Source organism: Pan paniscus, chromosome 23 (assembly GCF_029289425.2).
Source record: "Pan paniscus chromosome 23, NHGRI_mPanPan1-v2.0_pri, whole genome shotgun sequence".
Taxonomy (NCBI): Eukaryota; Metazoa; Chordata; class Mammalia; order Primates; family Hominidae; genus Pan; species Pan paniscus.
This window is the reverse complement of record NC_085927.1, coordinates 37,869,295-37,892,089: the sequence shown is the minus strand read 5'-3', so window position 1 is coordinate 37,892,089 and position 22,795 is coordinate 37,869,295. Positions and strand designations below refer to the sequence as shown.

General features: G+C 40.0%; 1 protein-coding gene across 2 annotated transcripts in view; it reads left to right on the top strand.

The window, feature by feature from the left end:
- PITPNB (phosphatidylinositol transfer protein beta) overlaps positions 1 to 22,795 on the top strand; it is a 67,636-nt gene that overhangs the window by 22,794 nt on the left and 22,047 nt on the right. For both annotated transcript variants that reach the window (XM_003820177.5, XM_055105901.2), the window contains exons 7-8: positions 1,874 to 1,957; positions 22,702 to 22,779. In XM_003820177.5, the coding sequence (XP_003820225.1) occupies positions 1,874 to 1,957; positions 22,702 to 22,779 (162 nt within the window). The remainder of the gene's footprint in view (positions 1 to 1,873; positions 1,958 to 22,701; positions 22,780 to 22,795) is intronic.

The window sequence follows — 22,795 nt, the reverse complement described above, 5'->3', positions numbered from 1 at the left end:
TCTATATGTAGTTCACTTTGTCATCATCAAAGTAATGTCACCTGTGTTAGACTAGTATCTGACCGCACCAAGCTGTGTCAAATTGAGATGAGGCGGGCAAGCAGCCAGAAACCAAATAGGCTTTCCCTGTCAGTCCCCTTGCCTTGACACTTTGGTAAAGTTGCTGTTTTGATCAGCAACTCTCTTTATCCGAGACAAGGAGAGCATGAGTAAACAAAATTCACAGATAATCCCCAGCCCAATTTTAGCCATTAGTTTTGCTAATTAGATTGCTTTTATATCTGAGTGTTTGTCAGAGCTGCTCTGCATAGCAGGATTGATTGCTTTAATTTTTACCTCTTGTCTGCTTTGCAAGGGTATGGGCTCATGTTAGAGAAATGGCCAAAAGGCAGGAGGGATAAAGTACTTGAATAACTTACAAAAATGTTGAAAAGCTGTTGACTTATATAAGTTGGTTCACATTTATCTCTTTAAGATTCAAGAACATCTTTGAGTTAGGACTTAAAAAAATGTAATCATTAACTTTTGGTAAGGTTTGTCGTGGAACTTGGGAAGTCCTGTTGTATAGGTTGATGCCCTTGGTCTAGGAGTTCTCAAAAGTGTGGTCTTTGGATGGGCCAGCAGCAGCACAGTATCTGAGGACTTGTTTGAAATGCAAATACTCTGACCTCACCCAAGAACTACCGAACCAGAATCTCTAGGGGTGGGACTCAGCAGTTTCTGTTTTCTGATGCACATTCATTCCAGGAGAGTAGGTTAATGATTGTGGCAAATTCTGTTTTTACTGTTCTATTACGGTGCTCTTACGTTATTGATGCCAGTTAATAGAACTTTGAATTTTAATATGTAGTATTTTACTTGAGTTTTCTTTCAAGTGATCATTTGACATTTTATGTTGTTTTTCTTTTTGTTTTTTTTTTTTGAGACAGAGTCTTACTTTGTTGCCCAGGCTGGGGTGCAATCACGCGCTGTCTGCTCAGTGCAACCTCTGCCTCCTGGGTTCAAGCAATTCTCCTGCCTCAGCCTCCCAAGTAGCTGGGACTGCAGGCATGCACCACCATGCCTGGCTAACTTTTGTATTTTCAGTAGAGATGGAGTTTCACCATGTTGGCCAGGTTGGTCTTGAACTCCTGACCTCAGGTAATCTGCCTGCCTCAGCCTCCCAAAGTGCTGGGATTACAGGTGTGAGCCACTGCACCCAGCCTTTATGTTGTTTTTCATAGTAATCCTCTATAATTTATAATCTAGATAAGATTATTTGGTGTGCATTAATCTGTATGACTTAATCTGATATTTTCAGCTTTTAAACGGGCATATCTTTGGCAGTTTTCAAACAATTCCTAATTAGTTCACAGATGGCATTTCAGAAATAAATGATTGATCAACATGCAGTAGAGAGGAGTTGGCATCATACTGAAACTGAATAGCTTTAGGATAATCAAATTTTGGAGAGATTTTAGACCATACAGTGCATCATTTGAATTCTACTTGTAATGTCACCTTATGTTTGTATAGGACTTTGTTGGTTACAAAGGTTACAAGTACTTTGTTGTGTATCATTTGGATTAAGCATAGGTCTCATATATTTAGTTACATAAATCATCTGTGAGGACTGTCAGAAGATAATATTGACAGGTTTCTATTCATTTGGCAGCATCCTCATTCTCTCCTTCCTTATTATTTGGGGTTATAAGTGGTAATAAAAGACTTTTAGATCCTGCAAAATGTCAGACAGCTAATATAATGAAATAATAATTTGGGTCTTTTAATTCCCTATAATGTACCCTGAGAGACTCAAGATAAAGATTATATGTGTAAGCATAATAGAATAATCTACAGTTTGTTTTGTTTCTTTTCTCTTTGTCATTGGTAGGTACATGGTTTAGATCCAAACACATGGAAAACTGTTGAAATTGTCCATATAGATATTGCAGATAGAAGTCAAGTTGAACCAGCAGTAAGTATTACTCAATGACATTTAACCTGTTCCCTTTTACAGTTAAAAATTATTTTCTACTATCACATTTGGGATTAAGTTAAAAAAATTATTTCCTTTCTTTCTTGTATGGCCTACATTTCTATGCCGAAGTGAGCTTGGAGTGTAGTCTAGTACGTCTGTGCAGCAAAGAGACCAGAGTAAGAGAGAAGGCGATTTGTTTTCTGTGTAGATTTTGGCTTTGTGCAAGTGATCCCTTTAAGAAATCCCAGTATACCTGGGAAATGTAGGTTGTTTTCATTGAAAAACAAAAAACACATTGTTTACAAAATAATTCTCCCTCGAGCTAGGTCCCTTTTACTTTTCAAATGTGATTAAGAAAGCAAAAATTTAATTTGCATACAAGTATTTAGTAACTCAGCTACAGTTGTTATTTGTGGAAAATGGTTGGTGTAGAGTATCTTTTTAAAAATGTTCTTTTAGATTCCAGAAGTAGGTGTAGAGTATTTTAATTTAATAGTTGTTTAGCTTTCTATTTTGAATCCTATTAAGATGTAAATATTTCTACTCCTGGCTTTTGACTTAATAAAAAAATTTCTTTTTCACAAGTAAAGACACTTATTCCTCATGCCAGATTAAGACTCAAGATAAAGATTATATATGTAAGCATAATAGAATAATCTTAGGCTGGACACAGTGGCTTCCACTTGTAATCCCAACACTTTGGAAGGCCAAGGAGGGAGGATTGCTTGAGCACAGGAGCTTGAGACCAGCCTGGACAACATAGTGAGATCCTGTCTCTAAAAAGAAAAAAACGATTAGCTGGGCATGGTGGCATGTGCCTGTAATTCCAGCTGCATGAGGAGGCTTAGACAGGAGGATTACTTGAGTCCAGAAATTTGAGGTTGCAGTGAGCCGTGATCGTACCACTGCACCCCAGCCAGGGTGACAGAGCGAGATCCTATCTCCAAAAAAAAAAAAAAAAAAAAAAAGGCTGGACATGGTGGCTCACGCCTGTAATCCCAGCACTTTGGGAGGCTGAGGCAGGAAGATCACGAGGTCAGGAGATCGAGACCATCCTGGCTAACATGGTGAAACCCCTTCTCTACTAAAAATACAAAAAATTAGCCGGTATGGTGGTGGGTGCCTATAGTCCCAGCTACTCGGGAGGCTGAGGCAGGAGAATGGCATGAGCCCGGGAGGCGGAGCTTGCAGTGAGCCGAGATCACGCCACTGCACTCCAGCCTGGACAACAGAGCGAGACTCCGTCTCAAAAAAAAAAAAAAAAAAGAAAAAAACAGACCCCTGTCTCATCTTGCCAAAGTTTGTGAATATTAATGTGATTCTTACTTTATAGTGTGCTAAGTGCTGCTTTGGTTTTACACAGCACGTGTAAATACAAGCACTGGTCCTCTTCCTCTAATCTAGAGAGCTAAAGCTTTGGAATAAGAGTGGTACCCTTTGTTTTGTCGTGGTCAAGCACGGTGTGTTCAGTAGGCATCCCTTTCCATTTCTATTTTTTGGTGCTTATTCCCTGAACTTGAGCAGTGTTGTAAGTGAAACAGAAATAAGTCAAACACTAAATGTCTGGTTTTGCTGTTGAAATTTAAAGGTAAACTTGCCTGAACAAAGGTCCCCGACCTTTTCTCAGATGTCACTGGGGTTGAGACTGCCAGCAGTGACCCAGTGCCAGGCTGGGCCAACTCTGCTAGGGTGCCCTTCCTGCTTAGAAGTGTGAGCACTGATAAGGGACTTTTGTTCTAGAAGTTCTTAAATTTTAGTTTTGCTGTGATTTGAAGTTGTTTCAATTTTAGGGATATTTCCACCTTTGACATTATATAGGGAGTGTTTCAATCTGTAGAAATGAAATGATATATCTGTTATGCCCTTTTATTTCTCTTGGTATTGTTTACAGCTAAGATTTACTATATGTGAAAGAATGATGGGAAGAGAAGTAATTGGGAGTAATGAGTGAGTTAGTTAATGACTAGGTCAGGACAGCTTACAAGCCTGGAGCTGCCCATCACTAAAATACCAAGCAGCAGTATGCCACACCAGGATCGGGTGCCCTGGGGAAGGCATTCCCATTATGTTGTTGGTGTTTGAAAATGCTATAATGACCAAACAAAATGGCTCGACTGACTCAGACTTATGGTCCATAGGTTTGCAGTCTACGTTGTTCACCAGCAGAGTACAAGATACCTTTGGTTTTGCTGGAGGCATAAAAATTCTTTGTTCCTGTCCTCAGGCGAAAATGGGCAGTGTTTACAGGCATGAATGCTGGTGGAAAGAGCAGAGTAAGGGCAGATTGCACAAGAACCGTGGAGGCCCTGGTTCCCATCACCTCCACCTCAGCACAGACTTCAGAGAGGAGAGGAGGCACTGGATGCATGACAGCAGCACTTGAGATAGGTGCTCCAGGTGGAAGGCACTGCACATGCAAAGGCTGAGTAGGTAGTTCTCTGTGTGAAAACGGTGATGTTTGGGGTGGATAGCTAGTGAAAAAGACTGGATTGAGCCCAAGTGAGGAGGATATGTGTTGTGAGGTATGGAGCTTTGACTAAAAACATACATTCTAAAACTAGGTGGGCTTCAGATTTCCATTCTGAGGCTCTGCCACCTACTGGCTATTTAATCTTGGACAAGTTGGTTAGCCTCTCTTTGCCTGTATTATCTTGTGTAAAATGAGAGTAATTATAGGATTAAATGTGAGCACTTAAGAGTATATTAGTCTGTTTCATACTGCTGTAAAGATACTACCCATGACTGGGTAATTTATAATGGAAAGAGGTTTAATTCACTCACAGTTCTGCATGGCTGGGGAGGCCTTGGGAAACTTACAGTCATGGTGGAAGGGGAATCAGGCATGTTTTACATGGCGGCAGGAGAGAGAGGAGGAGGAAGGAGGAACTCCTAAACAGATCTTGTGAGAACTCACTCACCGTCACCAGAACAGCATGGGGGAAGCTGCCCCCATGGTCCAGTCACCTCCCTTCCTTGACACATGGGGATTACAGGTCCCTCCCTTGACATGTGTTAATTACAATTTGAGATGAGATTTGGGTGGTAACACAGAGCCAGATCTTATCATACAGCCAGTGCATAGTTCAGTAAATGCTAGCTGTAATTATCATTATTATTAGCTCCAGTTGTACAAGAGTTCCGAGAGTCTGTGTTCACACCAAGCATTGTTTGGGGACTAACCACAACCTGCGTATATGTGGCTTTTTGATGTTCATAGCTCCTAATTTCCCATTACGTTTTAGAGATTAGTAAGATATGAATTTATTTTAAAGTTTATTGAATTTGCAGGAACTATTTTTTATTGGGATAAAATACACATAACCTAAATTTTACCCTTTTAGCCATTTTTAAATGTACAATTCAGTGGCATTTGGTACATTAACAGGGTCCTGCAACCATCACCACTGTCTAGCTGCAAAACGTTTTCATCACCCCAAGAGGACACCCTGTACTCATGAACAGTCATTCCCTGATTCTCCTTCCCCCTAACCTCTGGCAACTGCTAACCTGTTTTCTGTCTCTTGGGATTTGCCTATTCTGGATATTTCATGTAAATAGAATCATGCAACGCACAGCCTCCTGTGGCTGGCTTCTTTCTTATACTTCGCATTGATTTACAAGATTCATCTTCGTAGTGTGTGTCAGTACTTCATTCCTTTCTATGGCTGAATAATATTCCAGTGTATGGATAGACCACATTTTGTTCATGCATTCATCTGTTTTTTGTTTTGTTTTGTTTTTGAGAGAGAGTCTCGCTCTGTCGCCCAGGCTGGAGTGCAGTGGCGCGATCTCGGCTCACTGCAAGCTCCGCCTCCGGGGTTCACACCATTCTCCTGCCTCAGCCTCCCGAGTAGCTGGGACTACAGGTGCCCACCACCATGCCCAGCTAATTTTTTGTATTTTTAGTAGAGACAGGGTTTCGCCATGTTAGCCAGGATGGTCTCGATCTCCTGACCTTGTGATCCTCCTGCTTCAGCCTCCCAAAGTGCTGGGATTACAGGCATGAGCCACCGCGCCCAGCTTCATACGTTCATCTGTTGATGGACATTTGGGTTTTTTCTACCTCTTGGCTGTTGTGACTAGTGCTGCTGTAGACCTTTGTGTCACAGGAGCTTTTCGTCTAATGTGCTGTCTTGGGGGATAATTAAAGAACTGTTACGTAAGGATTATCAGACCTTTTGATGTAAAAAAAAATAATTCCAGTATGCATATTTCTCTGTTACAAAAAGAAAGAGAAAGGTACTTTTTGGTGGCAAAGTTGCCCTTGACAGTTTTTAAGCCTGGAGCAGAGCATTGAGCTTCCAGGGTTGGGATGGAGGGTGTGGGGGTGGGCGGTGTTGAAGGCAGGTATGGGTGGTGGCAGGAGAGCTAGGACCAGACCCCCATTTCAGGGAGGAGGTGACTGTGAAATCTAGTGGTGCAAGGACCCTGGGTCTGCTCTTTTCTTCTGCACATCCCTGTCTGTCCACTTTCACAGGCATTGACAGCTGCCCCTACACTCTAACCCTTTAATTTCCGCCCCATTGTTTGGGCCTTGACTAGTTAGTGTTTTAGGATTAGCTTCTATCCCAAACACCTGGACCACCTGAAGGTCACTACTTCTTACCAGATCCAATTTGGTTTTCTGTTAAGTTAATTAGTTCATTTCATTCTGCCCTTTTAGGTAATTTTGTCACTCGAATATTCTAGTCTACAGTGTAGAGAAAAGGCACAACACCTTTGCTATTCTAAAACGGTAATGTCATAGCAGTCAATAGTACTGAATGCCTGTGCAGTGTGTACCAGTGCTGTGCATGCAGCACTGTGGTAGCTGTCGAGGATTTGTATAGCACCCACAAGAGACATACAGTCTTAGCAAGAGAAGCCCAGTACAATGAAGTAGTTAACAAGTGGCAGAGGCTTATAGCGTGGTCCAAAGTGCTGTAGGATTTCAGAGAAGAGAACAGATGATCTGTAAGAATGCAAAGCTGAAAAGGCTGAAGGAAAGACTCCTGACATGAGGATGTGTAGAGTTTTGATGAGTGGAACAGTCATTACACTTTTTCCTCTTACACTCGTTGCTCTGACACATTATACGTTTATTTCTTCATTTTTCTCTCTCCCTTCCAAGTAGAAATTAAACCTGAGAGGGAAGAGTCTTTGCAACCTTAGCCCATGTCTCCCCAGATCCTATAACACTGTCTGAAATATAGTAGGTACTCAGTGAATTCCTGTTAATAAATGAATCATAGGCAAGCAGAATAGAAATGAAGGTACAGGTGTACCATCTGACATTGAATTGGAGTAGTTTTTCGAGCTGAAGGGAACCTTAGCTACCTAGGCCTCCTTGCATTTAGACTGTGCTTCACATAATCCTAAGAGTTTCTTGCCCCCTCCTCCCTCAGGTTATCAGGATGGAGCGACTAGAATAAGGGGCTGAGTTCCTTCCTGTTCCCTCTCCCAGCGCAGTTGTGCTTGCTTGTCGTTAGTCTTGACTGTAAGATTTACTTTGAACACACAGTTCTGCAGCTACAGAAATTTTGGTTTCAGGGCTAACCTCATGAAGCCCAGGTAAGCTAGTATTTCTCATGATCACTTAGCTAATGCCTAAAGTGGAAATCCCAATTCTCAGATCAGCTGACTGATTCTTCCCTAGCTCAGGCCTTACCAGGGCAGTCACTCTTCGAGCTGCCACTTGAGCATTCTCTTCCTCTCCTCACACTGCTGTGCCACGGACCATACCCTATGCTTTCCTGTTCCAACACACTGCTTGTTCTCACCTCCTTTCTGGGACTCCTTTCTCTGTCCAAAGTTGACATGTCCTTCAGGATCTAGGTAGGTCGGAGCTTGCCTCCTCCAGGGAGATTTCTTTCAAGTTGAAATCAGTCTTCCTCTCTGCTGAATTTCAGAAGCTTTTGCTCATTTCATTGGTGTGTTTTGTTCTCTTTGTTTAGCAACCTGTTCCCTTTTTACAGAGTAGGCCCTTCATAAATATCGGTCAGATGAACCTGATGAGCTTGAGAATAATGATGAAACTAAACACTATGAGCCAAGAGTTTGTACTGGAATACAAAATCAATTTGATGTCCTTTTGATAACACCTGGGTTGGCAAGGGATGAGGAAGCAGGCACTCCCATACATTGTCTGTGGGAATATAAATTAGTGGAACTGGTGCTAGTCTAGCAGAATTACAAGTGTACATAGCCTGTTGACCCAGCAAAATTCTGCTTCTAGGAATTAACTCTACCCACTGTAAAGTGACAGGTGTATAAACCTAGGATCAGAAGTCTAAGTGTTTCTTTATCAATCGGGAACTGATTAAAATCATTATGGCACACTCATGTGATGGAGTTCAGTGCAATCATTAAAAGGGAGTCAGCTCTATTTGTACTGATGGAGAATCCTTTTCAAGACAACCTGGAGGGAGAAAGACAAAGAAGTATGTATAATATGCTTCCATTTGTTATATTAAAAGGGAGAAAAATAGTTTGCTTAGTTATGTATGGACTATCAAGAAGAATGCATAAGATGCCATTAATAGTGATTTCCCTTAGGACAGGAATGGGATGGAAGAGTTGAGGTCTGACAGAGATGTGTGCAGTGGATCAGGGGATAAACTCCTCTCACCAACTGTATGGTTTCTGTTGCTGCATAAGAGATCACTACATATTTAGTGGCTGGGTAATGTGACCTGATAAGTTTGATTAATTAAGGGAATGGCCTCCCATTACCTTTGCCACAGTCTGTGGCTTAGAAGCAGGTTAGCGGTTCTGCTTGCACTTAACAGGAGGGAATTACATGAGGGTGACTTATGGCAGGGAGGGGTTTACTTTAGGATGCATCTGCCATACCAGCAGTCAATGTTTAGTGCCTAAAACTTGCTCTTTAAGGATTGGAGTGACACTAGAATTGAGAGCTTAGTAACTATGAATAGGCCAGTAAGTGGGTGTGGGATTGAGTGGGGGTGGGGCTGCACCCCATGGATTGGGTCGTCTGTTAGACCTGGGGAGGTGGGGTGGGTGGGGATATTGGAGCAGAATCTCCTTCCTAGATTTGCTGAGTCTGTCTTGTTCCGGGGACCAGAGGACAGCTTGTGGAGGCTCAGGTTGGATGGTTGAATGGCCAGATCCAGATCCTACCCCTTCAGTCAGCCCCAGCTCTTACCCTGCAGCTCAGCTGGGAACCTGACTCTCTTGCTTTGTAAACAGGGAATGATCCCCTTTCACAAGACCACCATCATGTCTGGGCCTGTACTAGGAGGCTGTAGCTAGAACCTGCGTTTTTCTCAACACTATTTTTATGACCAAAGGGCAGCACCTTCTGAATGGGAGATCGTGTGACTACTGGGAATTCATATTCCTCTAATGTGCCTGTGTTTAGTGGTAACACCTCACATGCAGAATCTGGTTACCTATGCAGTTGTGAATATCCAGAAGTCAGGTAAATCACTGTCTATAGTCTTACCCAATTTAAAATTTCATGATTTGACCTTTTCTCCCTTAAATGAATGTGTTGGTGGTGATTTGGAAAAAGAAAATTAGGAAGACCTTCTGAAGGTATAGTGATCCTCAAAGTTTGTACTTGTGGCACCTTGACTCCTGGAGATTTTTGTCTCAGTCTGATTTAATCAGTGATTTTTCATTCTGTATTTAATGACTTCTGGTTTTTCTTGAGTGAGCTAATTTTAAAAAAAAGTTAAATGGTTGAGTTTCTTTCATATTACTTGCTTTTAAAAAGAAAGAAAACAGCTGCATTATTAAATTTGAGTGAAGTCCTCAGAGTCAGGACAAACGTGAAATAGTTGGGAGTGCAAGAAACCAAGAATTTGAAACTCCACCTGGTGGGGGCTTTCTGTCACTGCAGGTGAATTTAATACAAATGCAGCCCCAAATATTTTAATTCAGAGTGATTGTTGATTACTCTTAAGATTTAACTCTCTCAGCTAGGTTGTCAGGTGGCTTGTATACCACTCTTGTAGATTTGCTGTCTTTGGTAGTGTTTATGAACTATACTTCACCATGCAGAGAAGAGATGGGATTTGACTCATGGCATAAGTGAATACTTGAGTGGATGCTTTGACATGTTTACATAATTGGAGGGTGACATCATCACAATAACTCTAGGAACAAGGATTTGTTTTAAAAATCTGTCAGTGTGACCTAGGGTCACAGAGTAGTTTGCTACAAAAATCATATGTATTTAAATATATGGGTCATTAAGACTTTTTGTTGATGACTTGTGGGAAGTCTGTATTGCTTTAGCCACTGTTCTCTGTAATTTTCTAGAAGCTACATCATTTCCTGATGAAAGAAGCCAAGTAGTCTGGGATTTCTGCATAATGTCCTCACTTAGTATCTTTTGTCCCTTCAGAATGTACCTACCATAGGAAACGGATTTCCTGTTTCAAGAGAAAGTGACATTGTAGTGAAGTGTTATTAAGTTGTTATATCCTTTAAGAGGGAAGCGTCCTTCTGCCGGTCATCCCAGTGGTCACAGAGTACACCATGCTCCAGCAGGACACACCTCACACCCTCTCCATCCTCAGAGCCCCTTGTTTTAAACCCAGGCATCACTTCTAAAAGTCTTCCTCAGTAAGCTAGATGCCTCTTGGCGGTCAGGATTGTACTGTACTCATCATTTCTGTTTCCAGGACCTAGCAAGATGCTGGATGCATGGCGTGGCATAAGCTCTTCCATAAAGGTTTGGTAGATCAGAGAGAATTTGCAAATGTTTTTTCTGTCTAGTATTATAAAAAAGAAGAAGAAAAGGCTTTTTGGAGGAGTTGAAGTTTTTATTGTTCAAATAGTAAATGAAAAAATAAAATCTACTTTAATTCCTTCTTTAGTAATTCTGGATAAGATATATATTATATGCCTTAAATTCTAAAAATTTTGGCCAGACACGGTGGCTCATGCCTGCAATTCCAGCATTTTGAGAGGCTGAGGCAGGAGGATTGCTTGAGTTCAGGAGTTCGAGGCTGCAGTGAGCTATGATCATGCCACTGTACTCCAGCCTGGGCAACAGAGACTGTCTGAAGAAAATAAAATTTCTGAGTGTTGTTTCTAAATGAGCAAATACCTTTTTGGTCAGATTAAAAAGTGTGTTGGTTAGATCAAATTGTAGTAAGAGCCAGGAGTATCCAGCATAAAACACCACAGTGTAAGTTTTAAAGTTTTTTAATTTCTAAAGTTGTCACTGATACACAACCACAGTAAAAAGTTTAGGATTCCTTAAATGTCCTGATGAAATGCACATGCATATCTTCAGCACATTTCCAAAATATACACAAATGAGTCAGTTGACATCTGCTTCTGCTTTTTTTTTTTTTTTTTAGGTATAAATTTGAATCTGGCTCTTTTTAATCATCTCCAGCACTTTGTCTAAGTAGCTTTCCATGATTTGTATACAAAAGTCACTTCCCGGGAGAGGAAGACTCTTTAAAGTGTAAGCTGAAATATACACACGATTAACATCAGAGAGACCTTCGTTTTTGGAAGTAATTTGAAAGAAAATGAGCATGGTTTAGAAAAAAAAAAAGAAATTGGAACCACATTTTTAGATATTTATGTATAACAAGAAAGGATTGTATCAGCCTTCCTCTGTAGTACATACTATGTGACTTTATTTGTATAATTTTCAAGGTACTTTTTAAGTAGAAACAATGTTTAATCCAAAATTTTAAGGCTTACATACCTAAAAGTGATGCACCTTAACATCTGAGTGTTTTTTACATGTTAATGATAAGGAAATAATGATATAAAAGCATTAAATTGAGAGATGTAGTTTAAAAATCGGGATCCATTTAATATTGAAATGAAGCAAATTTAAAGAGAGAATGAAATTTTTCCCCTCATCTTTCAGCATGTTTGAGTGTAATGCTTCAGTTCATGGTGAAATTTTTCCTAAATGAGATGGTTCAAGATCAAGCATTAGCATTGTGTGACCACAGTGCCAAGACCATGGCTTTTCAGCATCACCAAGGATGATGTTCTTGAAAGGAAGAGACACAAGCTAGAAACTCGTGTGCCATATTCGTTTTGGGTCACAGAATGTGCAGGGTATGCCCTGATTGATAGGGAACTTCCCTGTAGAGTAGGAGGGGTCCCTGTTTTGTGGGCTACGCAGTAAGTTTGTTGTGCTCCTAAGATAAAGCTCAGATTTCATTCATATCACGTTCATCTTTTTGTCCTTTTTAACTTCACACTAGTTGTTACTCTCATGTGCCTCTTCCTTACCTGCCCATGAATATAATTTCCACTGTCATATTTACCCCAAATCTCCATCCTTTTTTCTGGTACCTTTCCTCATTTGCAGATGTCCCCCCCAGGGGGTAATGGGGACACAATTACGGGCTTCGAGTGCTGCAGCCCTCCTGCCTGCCCCAGGCAGCCAGCCTTCCCTCCCTACACTGTGGTCCCTGGGTTGTTGCTGCTGTTGAGACTCTGGACCAGTCTGCAACATCTCTTTCCAGCAGAAACACTTCGTGCAAGCAGCTTTTTCAGCACCAGCTTCTGCAGCAAAGCTGTGGGTCCACTCACTAGTCACATTTTTTTTTCTTAATACCCCAGAGGACACAGGCACTCCCAAGTGGGAGGATGAGGCTGCTGATAATCAGCTCAGCCTCCTTTGCAACACCTGAATCACCTCTGCTGAGTCCAGCTCACTCACACCTCCCCCGTCCTGTCCCCAGTTTGGTCTCCTTTGGAGACCGTGGTCATTAGGCAGGTCCGTACATGCATGACTTCCAGTTGTGGGTTGGGTCTGTCCACTAGTCCAGTTCTCTGAAGATTGCCTGGAAGTTAAGAGGTGGTTCTTTTTAGAGCCCCTGAGGGTCGCTGGGGAGCATTTTTAGCTAACTTCAGAGCTTGCCTGTCAAAGCCTTTATTAGGACTCAAGCCAAAACCCTGAGTCCCTTTGCATTCAAGTGTGGTCTGCCCACAGGCAGCTTATTAGAAATGCAAATTTGTTGCCCCTTCCCTGTTTAGAATCTTTGGAGTAGGGCTCAGGGCTCTTTCTGGCCCTCCAGGCCATTCCTGCGCATGCCCACCTTTGAGAAGCTGCATTCTAGTATACATTATTAATGGTGAAGATTGTAGCATAGGCACCCTTCTAGGATTTTGGAAGCAGAAGGAATCTCAGTTGGAGGCCATGGTCCAACAATATTCCCCTCAACCTTTATTTTTACTGTTAAAAGAATTTGTAGCCCAGGGAACTGCTGTAACTCCCCAGCCATGTAAGCAGTGGGAGGGGAGCCAGGACTCTAATGCAGAGCTCCTGACTTTATTTTTGTCATTCGAGAACAACTTTTTGCTGTATGATGTTTCTTCCTTTACAATATGTTGATTAAGAGCATTCTTAATTTATTTGAAGGAAACAGGCAGCAGCTGTTCTTCCATCCCGCTTCCCTAGTCCCCTGAAACCCCAGTTTTTATCAGTAGTAGTCTTGGTCAGCTCCTCCCACAACTGCTGAACTCTGATGTATTTTGAAGTTCGCATATGTGCAATAGAGTAAAAGGATTGGACACCCAAAGATGTGTTTTGGTGTGGGTACTTACAGGGAACACCACTCATACATTTTCTCATTTGTTCATTTAATAAACATTTATTGGAACTTACTGTTTGTTTTGTGTTACTGTGGATAAATCTTTCTCCAGTTAAAGGAACAATTGTATCTGTCTAAAGAGAGTGAGTTTCTTAATCGCGGACATGCTGAAGTGTGTCTAAGTGACTTACAAGTTCCAACTGTTGGTTGTGTAGTATGTGAGTGCTCCTTCACCAGAGGGTTATTTTTCCTTACAGCTGATACAGACCAGTGCTGGGCACCAGGCTGCAGCCATAGTCAAAGTTCAAAGACTAATCAGAGCCACGAGTTTTGGAGTTTTGCAGTTTACTAAATGAACAGACATTTTAATTGCTTGTCAAAGGACTATAATGGGATTGTTGGGCTTATCTAAACTGTTTCTGAGCAGCTATGTAGAAGTCTCAGGTTAATCTTTTTAAGGATTGTGATGTCAAAGAAACTGAATTGGTCTTTAAAGTTTGTACTTTTTGCTTGTTCTTTATTTGGTGAGTATGTCTTGGTAGTAAGAACAGTGTCCTGTTTTAGTTGAGGGCAGGAATATACTAAGCCAGTACCTGTTTTTTTGAAATTTCAGTTGCCTTTGGGAATGAACATAAATGATTTGTTTTTCCATACATTTAGTTCTTTTCATTTCGAACATACCATTCCATTTTTTGAGTTTTTTTAGTGAGCAATCTCACACTTCTTAATTGTTTTAAACCATAGGTGTATATTGTTTAAAAAAAGGTATTTTGCTCTTTTTAAACATATTATTTTCTAAAAGTTGGCAAACTGATGAAACTTGGTTTAATTTATTTGGATTGAATCTTAGGGGCATGTAAGTTTTGGTCACACCTTAAGCAGTGCTTGTCTCTTGTGCTCTCAGAAGGATTTGGTGTATCTTTTCTTTTGATCATACATTCTCTGAGACAATGCCCAGATGTTACATACTTGAGTAGATAGTCTTGGTAACACATGCTTTACTGCACTGCCTTTAGAAAAAACTTCGTCATTGCACTCTCTAAATAATCTTTATACTATTAAAACTTTTTTCTTTTCAAAATGAAAAAGAATGATGGAACATGACCAGAAAAAGTTAAATATTGGTTGAAGCCATGTGAAGTTGTTAATATTTGTAAGCTTTTGAGCTACAGAAATGACGTTTTCTTATGGGTCAACCTAATATATCCTTCAAATTAATTTTTGGTAGATGATACCCTAAATGGTCAGCAGTCCTTTTGGTTCTCTCTCTCAGCTTTCAAGAAGCTCCTGTGTTTTAGATGTTACATTTGTTCCAACTGCTGCTGCTTATTTCCTAAGAAGGGCTTTCTGCTTCTTGGAGCTGTGCAGTGGCTACCCGGCTCTTTAGACCTGAAAAGAGCTTTTGTTTATTAGAAGTCTGTGGCTGAGATCCAGCCAGTCCTAGCCGGGCCTATGGTTGCCAAATGCTGCTTTGGTTGTTTTCTTCAGCATGAGCAGAGACACACTTGATCTCAGTAGAGTACCATGTCTTTTTGCTGTTAAAATGAACCTAGACGTTCATTTCTGTCTTAAAAATGTGTTACTTATCACTAGGGTGTGTGATCCAAAAACTCTTTATTAAAGTGTGTGCATAATAAAAACATGAGAATTGTGACCCAGCTCCTAACTCAAGATGAATGCATGTGATAGTAGCTTTCCTGAACTTAGGGAGAAAGCACCTCAAATACACGTTTTGTGGTAGCAGTGATTTTGCTTATGCTTAAGAAATTTCTGTTTGCCAAACGCCTGTCTCATCTTGCCTTTACTGTGAAACAGACTGTTGTCAAGGTCTTTTGTAGTAAGTTAGAGATTTTTCCCCCATCTTCAAAGAAGATATAAATAAATGTAGGCATGTTTTCTATTAAAAAGAAATGTGAAAATGTTTCCTACATTATTCCACTGCCTTACATGGTCACACACTTTCAGATCATTTCCAGTAGTAGATTTAGAGAATGTCCACTATATTCGAAGGCATGGTTGGATAGTGCCCTCTTGTGGGAAAACAACATATTGCTTATGTCGTGCTTGCTTAAACATTAGCAAGGATTTTAAAATTTTATTAACTGGGTGCAGTGGCTCACGCCTGTAATCCCAGCACTTTGGGAGGCTGAGGCAGGCAGATCACCTAAGTTGGGAGTTCCAGACCAGCCTGACCAACATGGAGAAACCCCCTCTCTACTAAAAACACAAAATTAGCTGGGCATGGTGGCATGTGCCTGTAATCCCAGCTACTCGGGAAGCTGAGGCAGAAGAATCGCTTGAACCTGGGAGGCGGAGGTTGCAGTGAGCCGAGATCGTGCCATTGCACTGTAGCCTGGGCAACAAGAGCGAAACTCCATCTCAAAAAAAAAAAAAAATCGGTGTGTACAAGCATGTTTTGTACAAAATGCTTTTTCACTAGAAACCATTATTAATTTAAGGTTTATTCCTAATTTCTTCCATGTTTTAAAAGTAAAAAGGCGGGGAGGGTAATGGAGGTGATGGGGGTGTGAATAGGATTTGCTCTAGTTCCTTGGGTGGGGGATAAAATTCTCTGAGAGCCAGAAAATGTTTTTGAGCAGCTCATGGCAGATATTTGTAAAGAAATAAGCATAAACAGCTCCAAGTCAAGTTTTTACAGTGCGTTTCTTATAAAAGCCCCTTTTCAGCCATGTAAACTCTTTTTTAAGGAAGGCTCCCTAGGCTGAGAGGGAGCAAGCGTCCCTTCAGGTACTTGAGTCTAATCAAATGGTAGAATGTAAATCACATTTTTTCAATAAAGGATCATGGTTGGCTTTGGTGTCAAGACAGGGCAGCATCTGAGTCCTGGCTCTTCTGCTCAGTGATGGTGGACTCTGGCAAAGAATTTCACTTCCCTGCCCCTAGTGGTGGTGATAGTCCAGTACCTTTATTTCAAGTTTTTGAGCGTTAACTGGGAGAATGTGAGGGCCTGACACATAAGTGTGTGCTTCAAAATGGTAGCAGGAATGATGTTGCTTATTGGATTTTGTTCTTACTTTAAAAAAATGTTTAATTTTTTTCATATTTTAACTTTTTCATGTTGAATATTTGTTAACTTAATGCTAATGGACTAAATGGAATCTTGGGACTTAGAAGCTAAAGGCCAAATCATGAACTAACATTCAGAGTGAGAGAGGGCTCACTCTGAATTTTTACTAGGGTGTTTTCCCCCATTTCAGTTTAAGGAAATTGATATAATATGTTCAGTGATTTACTGTCATTTAAGGAAACATGCCTTTTTGTAAATAAAACTTTTCTAAATGTATCACTTACATTTCAGGTATATGCAGTTTAATTTTAAAATATGTAATGTTTAACAAACACCTTTATGGAATTAACTTGTTTGTTAAAACTCATTTCATTGGTAATAGAGTTTGAAATATCTTCATTTTTAAGTGTTATAATATATAAACATATACTAGTAATAAATACAATATTACAATAATAAATATATTCTATATTTGTGCATGAACTGCCCAAAGCAGGAACCCACCTTCCCCTGAGGAGAGTGCTGGGGTGTAGCCCATGGGCAGCTGCTTAAGGCAGCTCACTAGCCCCAGTAGCTCTGGGCTATACAGGAATCTCAAGAGCTTGCTCCGTTGGGCCTCACTTTCTCATCTTATCCTGGAGCACAGCTATTTGGTTTCCTTGCTGTGTTGTAGGATATGGAGTGTATCACATAGCCATCCGTTTGTAACCTTTTCTTGGGGCTGAAATTCTGATTTCTTTCTCTTTCTCTATTAATTTGTATCCTTCCAAAGGCTTTAGGAGTCTGCCTTCATAAACATGACAGTGTTGGGGATAAGGATAAGATCAGAAAGAATGGAATGAGCGATTAGTTTAGTTGTGCTCTAGCCTAGCAATGCTCCCACCACCCACATGCCAGGCTCACCCCCACCATCTCAGGACTCTATGGAGGGTCTCTTTGAGATCAGAAAGATTACCAAAAAAAAAAAGTGTTATGTTCAGGGGTGTAGATTTGACTGCATTTCTCAGTTCTCAATACAGTTGTTTAAAATTCAGCTTTTAGGATTCATTGGTGGAAAGCCAGTAAGGTTTAATGAGAGGACTGAATTATAGAATATTTTTTAATGCAGTTTTGTCCCTCTGAGGTACATTCAGTAACAGAAACTAGGCCAACAAGTTATTGACAATTAGTGGTCCTTTGGGAATCTGCTTTAATGAATAGATAAGAATGATTTGTAATTAGCATAATAATTATATGCAAATGAATGCTTCTGAATTGCTCTAAAACACTTCTGAACTGTTTAAACAGCCCTCCTGAGATCTTGTTACTCTATTAATTTGTGTAGCAAATCTTTTTTTCATAGATCATGCAAAGATAAACTTCAGCCCAGCCCCTGTCCGAATGATTATGTATTCCAAGGTAGTAGGACCTGAATTAATGAGATTTACTTATACTATATTAATGGCACTCTGTGGGAACCTGAAAGGTTGAGGAGTCACTGGGGAGATGTAATTAAAAATAGAAAAGAAAGCTGCTTATTTGAAAATAACTGTTGAAATCAGTTTCTTAAACAAGTTAGTAAATGTTATTTCTCTTTACACCTCTGTTACTTGCTTTTGCAAAATTTAATGTAAACTTTTTTTTAATGGGCTTACTTACTCTTTGGAGTCTCGCTTGAATTTTGTCAGCTTGAGTTAGTTATTCGTTTGGCATTAGGGTCAACAGTGATAGGATCCAGGAACTCATTTAGGTGCCACAATACTGGAAAATTCAGGGCAGTGCTAATAAATGATGTTTGTTATTTATCTTCATATTTAATTCAGCTTTATCCCCCATCCTGGGCTTTATTTTTAGGCTGTGATTAGAGGAAATAAGCCTTGCTAAGTTGAACTGCAATACCCATGCATTTAAAACTTAATGATTATCTTTGAGCTATTTTAATAGACACCTAATTAATCATTGTATGCTAAAGGAAAGCATTTTATATAACACGCTGCAGGATCCTAATGTCTCTCTCAAGCTTTTATGTTTGCCCAGTAAAACACCCCCTCTCCACAGGATAGAAAATAGGGGTTGATCTTTTATAAGCAGGTGCCAAGGAGTTGCTAATGCTTGTGGTTTGGGTCCTCTTTTCCTTAGTTTACACTTAGCCTCACCTCTAGTAACCCATGCATGGTTATTTAAGCAGTTTCTGGTGTCTGGAGCTCATCTCAATTTTTCCACAAGCTGTCAAGAAACTCCTACCAGCCTGCCCCCCACCTCCTACTCACTTCCCCATTCATAATTAGGAGTTAAATCTGGGCTCAGGGACATTTAGTTTGGCTCAGCACAGACAGATTTTGTACTTTCATTTTTGGGGGCAGCCACTGTACTCAAAGATTCATGAAACTAATATTCTTTGTATTCGAAATGAATCCAGTTTCTATTGAGAGTTTCTGTTGAGATCTGTAGTAACAGATGTACACCCAAGAAGTAGCACAACTTTTGTATTCCAGTGACAGAAAACAGTTATTTATAAGAAATTAATGAGTGTATTCTGTGGCTCCAGTGTGGAGACTCAGTAATCCATTTATTTACCATATTATATTTTGTTTTGTTCTCCGAAGGCTATCCTGCCTTTTTTTCTTAAATAAGAGTTTTCAATTAAATAGAGTTGTGTTAACACTAATCCGAATATACCTTATGCTGATACTATTGTATTTTTTCTTTGTTCAGGCACTATTATTGGTGGAGCAAGTAGTGTCTAGGGATATTACACCTAACTTGATAATGATGGTTTTACTAAGTAAGCCCTTATTCTGGCCAGGCCTCTGGGCATTATACAGATAATTAAAATTGAATCATAAAAAATTTTAAACACAGTGCACTTTAGCAATAAGATTTTTCTACTTTTAAACATGATTTTAAAACCCATTTTAAAAATGCATTTCCTTGGCCTGGTGAATTTGCTCTCTTTTTTTCCCAAGGATTACAGAAAGTGCATAGCAAATTCAGCCTTCAGAATACCCAGGAGCTGAAGACTCAAGTAGGCTACAGCTGTCTTCACCCACAGTATTCTAAAAGAACTAATGAGATGAGAAGTCTGCAGCTGGTGGCAAGCACAATAAACCATGAGCCAAGGGCTTCTCTTCATCAGAGCCTCCCCTTTCCCCATGGGATCCCAAAGGAGACAGAATACTAACAAAGCCAGCAGGCTGTCTCATTCCACACTATTGCTCATTTGCAGCTATAATTGGTAGCTGAGGTTGCATTCTGTATGCTGAAACTGTCATACATGAAGGAATATATTTGTTCATTGTGATACGGATATAAATTGGCCAGTTTTCAGATACAGCAAGACCAAACTAGATACCCAATAGTGAAAATGTAGCAAAGAAAATACTGTTCAAAAAATTAGGTGTTTGTTGTGGAAATACAAAACTGAGGTTGTTAAAAAGCTACTTCCTGCTTCTTAATATCTTGCAACTTAATTCAGCTGATTAAACATTTACGTATTCTTCATATTCAAACTAACGTAAAACAGAAATTCCTGGGTCTTGACAAGATTCATTATTCTCATCTTTCAAGGTTAAAGTGCTATTGTTAATAATTGGGTTTTGTTACGTTTTCAATATAATATCTTTAATATTTTCTGCTTTGTATTCAAGAGGAGAAAAAGCAGAGAGGGGAAGACTTCATTTCATATATACATATGTATATGTGTATGATATTTTACATACACACAGTTGTACTTCATAGGAAAATCCACTTTGATATCTCTAGTGCTGCGGCTTCTTGGTATTTTTGAAATGTGGTTTGATTGTCTGGCATTTGTTGACACCTTTTGCCATCATCCTGTGAGGTGTACCAGAATGTGCCCAGGACTGAGGCTAAGGAGGATTGAGTTGAAGTGCTGGGGTAGGTGAGCCCTACCACTTCCTCGTCAGACTGTGGTTTTAGCATCTGTCAAATGAAGGAGCTTGGGTGGTCTTTAAGGTTCACTTTACTTCTGTGATTCTGTGAATCCATAGTTCACATTTTTCTCCTGTTAAACATGATTTTAAAATTCATTTTAAAAGTGTGTTTCCTTTGCTGCTTTTGTTTGGTTTTGATTCTGACAGTAATTGTCTCCATTCTCTGTTGGCAGTTAACAGGTACTTCCTGGGGTTTGAGTTACCTGTTCTTTGCTTGCTTCTTTCTTTATCCCAACTAGACTGATTCTTTAGGAGCCAGAACTGGGTTAGTTCTCTTTTACTTTATCTGTTTCCTTGAATTACCTCTTACTAATAACATCTGGTGTGCTACCTTCTATATGGTGGCTGTTCAATAACTAGATTTTGATTGAGGGAAATGATGCTGAAAGTGATTATTTGATACAATGTTAAATACTTTCAATGTTTGAAAAAAAAATGAGCTCGCTTTTAGGTTTTAATTCCAAGCCTCTGGCCAGAAGAAAATGTTTTATGGTGTTACAGGTTTATTTATGTTAATAGAGTAGCTTATTTCTCATTGTGAATCCAGGTCTTGAAACCACCTGTACACACAGTTGATTCTTTTGTCAATCAGAAGTGGAGTTATTCATTTTTAGGATGCAGTTCAAAATTGTAGTTTAAGAATTCACACTTGCTGACAGTAACTGATCTTTCTGCTGCTTTGCCCAGACCTAGGAAGTAAGTCCAGTTATCCAGCTCCTTGCAGACTGTCCATCCCAGTTTGTCGTTCCTGGGTAATGCTGTTGCCTGTGGCTATGCCACATTGCATATTGTAAAGCATTAAGACCCAGTATAGCCAGACCTATTTGCTGTTTAATACTTTGAGCTTATTGTTGGTCCTTTTTGTAGACAACCTTTAGAGAGGCTTCAAGTTCTGGGTCACATATTTACAGACTTATCTTTCTTTAAAGTTTTGTTTTCTGTCTGAACTGAACATTTTTCCTTCCTCACATAATTTGTTTGTAACTTTCTCTTTAGGAATTACTAACATGACATATGCACTTACTGAGTAACTGTTGAGTTTTGAGTGGCTGCTTCTCAACGTGTTTTGTTGTTGTTGTTTTTTGATTTGTGGAAAGTTCGTATTATACTGTGGAGCATGTTCAGTTCTTGCTTTTGCTCATACTGCCCTTATCTCTAGAACAGTGATTTTTAGTTAAGGTTTCATATCTGACTCATCTGGGCATTTTTCACTAAGTATGGGGTCTCTTCACGAATTCTGTGAAGGACCCCAGAGTCAGAAAGTCTGCTCAAGAAGGAAAGGACTCTCCCTGCTGTCTCTTTCTTTGCAGTGTTTTAAACTGACCAACTGACCACGGTCAAGTTATTGTTGCAAGTCTCTCTTATTGTTATTAATCTGGGCTCTAGCTCTTCAAAAGTAATTTTATCTTTTTTTCTGGAGAGAGAGAGAGAGTGTATGTTTGTGTAATGACAAGAGAACTTTTGTAAAGCAGATAGATTTTAAAAGATTTTCTTTTTTCATTTCCTCCATTCTGTCAGGAAAAAGATATACTAAGGGAAATAGAATTTACACACACTGGAACCCTGAATAAAACCTTCATTTTAGAGCCTTTCCCCTGTGGTATATAACTGAGGCAGTTCCGTGACACCCCTCCTTCGCCTCCTTTGACAGTGAGGGGCTGACGTGAGTGCAGTCCTTCTATGAGGAAGCCAAGCCATGTGTATCCCAGGGCTCTCTGAACAAGGGTTTGGAGAAGCCAGTCAAGAAATTGAGATGTCCACCACAGACCTAGCTGTAGGAAGAGGTTGGGGGTGCTGCAGAATCGATAGTTCTGATTTTGTTCCCAGCCACCGTAGTTGCTCTGGCCAGCATTAACAGTCCAGTGTCATCATCTACCTGTAGTGTCAAAACTGGGATGGGTATGTTTTATTCTTTGAATGTGATTATCCATATATCAAAATGCTTAAATTATTTAAAAAACTGTTGAAAGATTTGTTATTGGAGACAGCTGTCCAGTAACCAGTCAGAATGGATTGCTAGTCCAGGACTTTTATTATTTCTTATTATGTAGTTATTTAGCCCAAGGTAAAAGTTTAAAGCAAAGGAAACCAAACTGAAAACAATGTCTTAAAGAAGCATTTTTCTACTTTTACGCAAAAGCACAGTGAGTCTAATTGATTTCTGTCCTGTGTTTTGGTAGCTGCGAAGAGCTATTCTGGCACGGTTAAAGAATATTCTCTGGTTTTCTTCTCTGCCTCTGACTTTGTTTTGCTTTGCAGGACTACAAAGCTGATGAAGACCCAGCATTATTCCAGTCAGTCAAGACCAAGAGAGGCCCTTTGGGACCCAACTGGAAGGTACTGGATGCTGACC